This window comes from Osmerus mordax, chromosome 4 (genome assembly GCF_038355195.1).
Source record: "Osmerus mordax isolate fOsmMor3 chromosome 4, fOsmMor3.pri, whole genome shotgun sequence".
NCBI lineage: Eukaryota > Metazoa > Chordata > Actinopteri > Osmeriformes > Osmeridae > Osmerus > Osmerus mordax.
This window is the reverse complement of record NC_090053.1, coordinates 8,520,272-8,525,930: the sequence shown is the minus strand read 5'-3', so window position 1 is coordinate 8,525,930 and position 5,659 is coordinate 8,520,272. Positions and strand designations below refer to the sequence as shown.

Below are 5,659 nucleotides of genomic sequence, written 5' to 3'. Positions count from 1 at the left end.
TATGGTTATGTCTGTCTAAGAATGTGGAATACACGTTATCTTGTTGACAGTTAAAACAAGCCAATACCTCTGAAAAAGCTGACCCACTCCGCTTCTCAACACAACTCGCTCAGACTTACTATTTGTTGTGACTGCTGTTTGGTGCTGCTGTTACTCCACCTTCACCCTATCTCAAGTATTTATGAGGTGTGTATTCAGGCCTAGTAACCAACTTGTCATTTTCTGTTGTCAAGTAGCATACTTGCTTTACGTTTAGTTTGAAGACAGTTAATTTGTGTGTCTTTGCTTTGAACTTACCTTTTTAACAGCCTTTGCATCAGCAGTGAACATACTTGGTTAAGAATTCCCATTGTAGCTTTGAATGGTGGGATGATTCCCAATATGCATCCAGAAAGGAAGTGAGTCACGCTCCGGGTAGGACGTTTCCTGTTCAATTGTATTCATAGATTGTGCGTTCACTAAGTCACTCGCTCACTCCTTGTCTCCCTGTCACTCACCTCCCTATCTCTCTTTTTTACAAACATACACACACACACACACACAATTTCTTTGAAGTGTTTGTAGCGTTCTGCTCTGAGGTCAAGCAGTGCTCATGCCCTTCGTGTTGGGCGTTACTTTCCTGTCTGCCTCCCAGTGGGGCCAGCTTTGTTTGTGTTGGACGCAGCCATCACATCCCACCTAAAAACCAGAGGAGGATTTCTTAAATCGACAGATCCAACAGTACATTCCTGTCACCGGATCTGTCTGGGACCAGAACATTTTAGGTGTGTTCTTCTACCTCTGAGCCACGGTGTTTGGTACACTGAGCTCTGTTTTTGTAATAGTTTTATGATCAATGAAGCTCTGGATTCAAACAAATTCATAGAAGTTCAGAGTTTAGCAAAGGTTTTGCAGTGTCGAAACTAAATGGAGATTGTTTCTGTCTTTTGTACCGGTGTTGGAAGTCTGTGGAGTTTTTTGAGACATGACCGATTTAGTGTTTATTTTTCTGTCCTGGAAGGGGATGTGTCGAGTCTGGGAGCTGTAAGGATTTGATCTTAACACAACAGAGGTGTGCCTGATCTTATCACTCACTCAGTCTAAACATTATTCTACAGCAAAGCTCTTTTTTTTTTGATTAACACCAAGGAAATAAAATCTTTCATGGAAATATTTAGACGGAACGGTGCTGCTGTGAATTTAAACATTTAGAATATGTTTAATTAAAACATTGATTTCATTAACATGTGGATTCCTTATCTGAGTAACTGTGAAAATATTGCAGCTGCACACGCTTCTTGATGAGGAGTCATTTGACTCAAGTTAAAATCAAGTTTAATGAAGGGTGTTAAAAACCAAGTGCAAAAACTTGATGCAAGTTAACTTGTTGGGGTAGTTTTGTGAGCTGGGGAGTATGAGTAAATGTCATTCTGGTCATTTCCTTTGACCACATTGCCACACTGCTAACCACTTTTCCATAAATCAGACTCCCCCTCATGTAAACATTCACAAACACACACTTTCTTTCTCATGTTTACAAACACGTATACACACACACACACACACAGTGAAGATAATTTCTGATGGTTGGCTTTTTAAATTCGATAATGGATTTTTAAATTGCTGATAGAAATGTTTTAACCATCTTCAGAGTTTATTGAAAAGACATTTATGAATTGATTCAACATGTGTTTTACACACTTTATTGCCATACCTAAAAAGAACGGTATGACCATTTCATAGCTTCAGAAGTCTAAATTCCACTAACTGACCCTTAAACACCAGTTATTTTGGTGCAGACCCTTTCTCACCATCGTTGCCATCATGTCTCCTGCAATTCTCATCAAAATCCTTGGAGAAAATTTAGAAAATTGGAGTGTGCCCATGTAATGGTTCTGTCTTTTTGGAAAGGTAATCCGGTTTTGTCAGGTTTTGCTGGGCTGGAACTGCAACATGCACATCAGGAGTCCTTGCCCAAGGGCTCGGAGCCGTTCCAATCTCTACAATATCAAACACTTGATAATAAGACACAGTCCCAGGAACATGATGACACACAGACAGGAGAAGTGCAGGGACAGGATAATCAGGATGTCTCCGAGCAAACTGTTGTCCCTGGGGTGGGGCATGGGCTGCATAGGAGGGGGAGGAGGAGGAAGAGGCGGAGACTGGGGCATCTCACAGTAGACCCCCGTCCAGCCTTGGTAGCACTGGCAGGTGAACTTGTGTTTCATGTCCAGGATGTCGTGGTTGTTCAGGTGGCCACTGACGTGGAAGCGCGGGCCTCTCAGGCCCGGGTTGCGGCGGATGCGGAAGAACCGGGGGTTGAGGTGGAGGTAGGCACTCGACTCCAGGCTCTTGCGGACGCACCTGCCGTTCTTCTTGCACAAAGCCTTGCTGCACAGCTTGGCAGCGGAGGTGACGTTGATGATGTAGTGGCCGAGAGGACCGTCGATGTACTTCTTTACCGCCAGGCAGTTTCTCTGGAGGGAGCGAGGAACACAAATACGACGCAGTGAGAGAACTTGTTTTGGAAAATAATGTACAAAATGTAATGATGATTCTACTAAGAAACCCTCAAAGCAACTGCAACAGCAAGTACTCCTGGTCCAAATACTTTTGTCGGCTGTTAAATATATCTTTATTTCAATACAAATTAGGCAGTACCACACAGGAATACCACCCTGGGAAGCAAAGCTTTTTGCCCAATGGAAAATTCCCTCATTTTTAACAAATCTCACCCTTCAAGCCAAATTACATTGCAATTTACAACTGATGCAAAAGCCACCAAATCACCATGTTCTCCATTTCAACTGAGCACCCAACCACTGTCTGATATAAATCAGTTCTCGTTACAGACATTGTGCACTCATTGGCTACAACATCCAAATGGAAACATTCTATTCTTGAAGACACTGAGAACAGAAGATGGAGGGAAATTGCAAGAGAATTCTGACTTTCCTTGACATGGGTCGTTCATCACCATTTGTTAAATACTTACAACGTGTTTGTGTTTGTTACCAGTTACATTTCTCCTTGTACAGTATGTATATGAAATGCTGCATGGCTTGCTCAATAAGGGGGCTAAGAAAGCAGTGTAAGACATTTTGCTCTTTTTATGGACACTGTTACCTGAGTTCTAGCATATTCTGAGGATCCCCAAAGCACCACTCCTGCTGCTCCTAAAGCTGCACTCTCTCCAATAGTGTGGACCAGGTCGCTCTGAATGCACAAACATATCAAAAACGAGCATACAAATTAATGAAATGTCAATGCAATAGAAAATACATGTAAATGTAAATGATTCCATAAAACATCTGTACACATGGGCATATCCTGGGCTTTAAATTAGTGAATATTTCCAGTTTTATTTCTTTTCTAACCCTTATTTTAGAATGGCTTTGACACTGATGGTTTACCTCCTAGCCCTTCAATGTTAGAATAAAGAGGATGTGTTGTAAATCCTTTACAGGTCATGCAAGGTCTCTCAAAGAGGCATTCCACTCATAGCATTCTGACAGTTCCAGACGTTACCCCCCCCACACACACACACGCACGCACGCACACACACACACACAGGGGTGGACACAATAAGGACTGGGGCCTGCTGGAAACTAGTGACCAGACGTGATTATCATGACAACCATGTTAATATTTTCTGTGAGATCTGGTTGTGTTTTAACATTTTGCATCAGTTCATAACTTTATATGGCCTATGAATATGGCTGTCAAATCAACAATTTGATATTATTTAGGCATCATTTTCAGTCATTTTCAGTGAAGAAAACTGCAGACATTATTTTTCAATAGTCAAAGTGCATCTTTACTACCTCACCTCCTTACAGTATTCTCTGATTTATAAAGATAGCATAATGGGTGAAACAGTAATAGTAATAATAGAAATAATGAGACCATGTACTCTGCTACAAAGCTCTTGACAAGTCTCTGGGAAAGCAAAAGAGGAAAGGAGGAATGTTCTGGTTTTCAAACGGGGCTCAATGAATCACCTCAGAGAGGACCACAAAGGTGTAGGCGTAGAACGGTCTGGAGTACACAAACACGGGTAGTGTGAAGTCGGCCCGAGCGATGGATGCGATCCTCATGGCCTCTTTAACACGGTAGTGGACGAATTTGACGGTGTTGGCCGAAGACTTGAGCTCGTGGTCCAGGTAGATGGAAGGGTACAGAGCCGTGCTCTCCCTCCACAGCCACATCAGGTGGTCGTTGCGGACGTGCTCCACGTTGGGACACTCTCCGGTGTATCGCTGCGGGTGCTGCTTGTACCCGTAGTTGTAGCAGTCGGGAAACAAGTAGAAACCCCAGAGGCCGTCAGGACGGCGGCCTTCGGCCAGAAGCAAGGTGGCGTTCATGAAGGCTTGTCCCGCACTTTCAAAGGCTTCTTTGGCCTCCATCTCCACCTTGCTCTCCGGCCAGCTCGGGTGCAACTTCCGGATCTGCTCCTTGGATTTGTTCCGGTAGATGTCTTTGGAACCCCAGTTACGGACCCATTGGGGTCTCCAGTTCTCCCAGTCGATGACGCCCAGGCCCCGGAAGTCCTTGTGTGGGATGAGCTTGTCGATGTCGGCCCTGGATTTGCTCAGATGTTTGGAGAGACTCTGGTTCTGAGGCAGACCTCCATTGATGGGGATCCCCGTACTGGAGTAGTAAGGATAGTACCCCAAGTGGCTATGGTAGAAGATGGTGACATTTGGTCCACTGAGGGTTTCGTTGAGGTTCGCCACAATGTCGAAGACGCTGAGGTCCAAGTCCACCTTGAAGCGAAGCCGACAGGATTCGGTGGGGGCGTTCCAAACAACCACAAACGGCCGATGGGGGATCAGAGGAACACGAGCCTGCTTGGTGTGCTCAGCCTGGACCTTCAGCCCGACCCAAAAGGCCAACACCACCAGAAGACCGGGCCCAATCAGCGCCATCCCCCGGAGGTCCGGATGGATCAAATAGCCATCCTGTTCCAGGCACGACACGACATGAAAGAAAAAGAAGAGGAGTGAAGTGTCATCTATGCAGAAAAAGTAAACGCATCATTGGGTCGAGTGGGCAGAGATAATCGCTAAGGCTGGTGAAAGGACATGCAAGTGGGGGTCAATCACGTAACTGCTCCAGATTACACGCACAGCACAATGCTCCTCTATTCTTGTCAAATCTAAATACATTTTAAAATGCCATTTGACCGCATAGGCTCTTGTCAAGATCTGACGGGCCAGGCCAAGCCTGTCGATGCGTGCCTGGGTTTCAAGAACAAAGATGCATTGAGTGAGTGTTTTTGTCACAATGGGATGCGCAGTGAAGATATTTACATATCAAAGTCGGCATTAATTAGACTTGGACTTGTTTTTCTGGCCTGTGTGGGCATTCCTGTCTACTGTGTCCTGTGTCGTCTCTCACTCTTTCCGTCTCTCTCACACTTGGTTCCCTCGTCAACCTTTTGTCTGGACTGCTCTTTCCAGATTCTTATGTAAGCCCATGTGAGACCCCAAGGTCTAATTGCAGTTGGCATCCACTGGCATGCTACTAATGGGGATGATATTCTCTTTTTCCAAACAGAGCTCGGGACAGTTTGACCCAGCTCTTGGGACATATGGCATCTGAGGTTACCTCCAAAGGAGACGTGGAAAACTGTCCGTCATCCTCACTCACCGCTAATCCATAGCAGAAGAGCGGG

General features: G+C 44.9%; 1 protein-coding gene across 1 annotated transcript; it reads right to left on the bottom strand.

Moving 5' to 3' along the window:
- Nucleotides 1-1,979: 1,979 nt before the first annotated feature.
- On the bottom strand, nucleotides 1,980-4,910 carry hyal6 (hyaluronoglucosaminidase 6). Its single transcript, XM_067234903.1, has 3 exons — nucleotides 3,984-4,910; nucleotides 3,109-3,198; nucleotides 1,980-2,459 (listed from the first exon to the last, which is right to left on the bottom strand). Exons 1-3 carry the CDS (start codon nucleotides 4,908-4,910, stop codon nucleotides 1,980-1,982), a joined length of 1,497 nt encoding a protein of 498 aa, XP_067091004.1.
- Nucleotides 4,911-5,659: the final 749 nt, after the last annotated feature.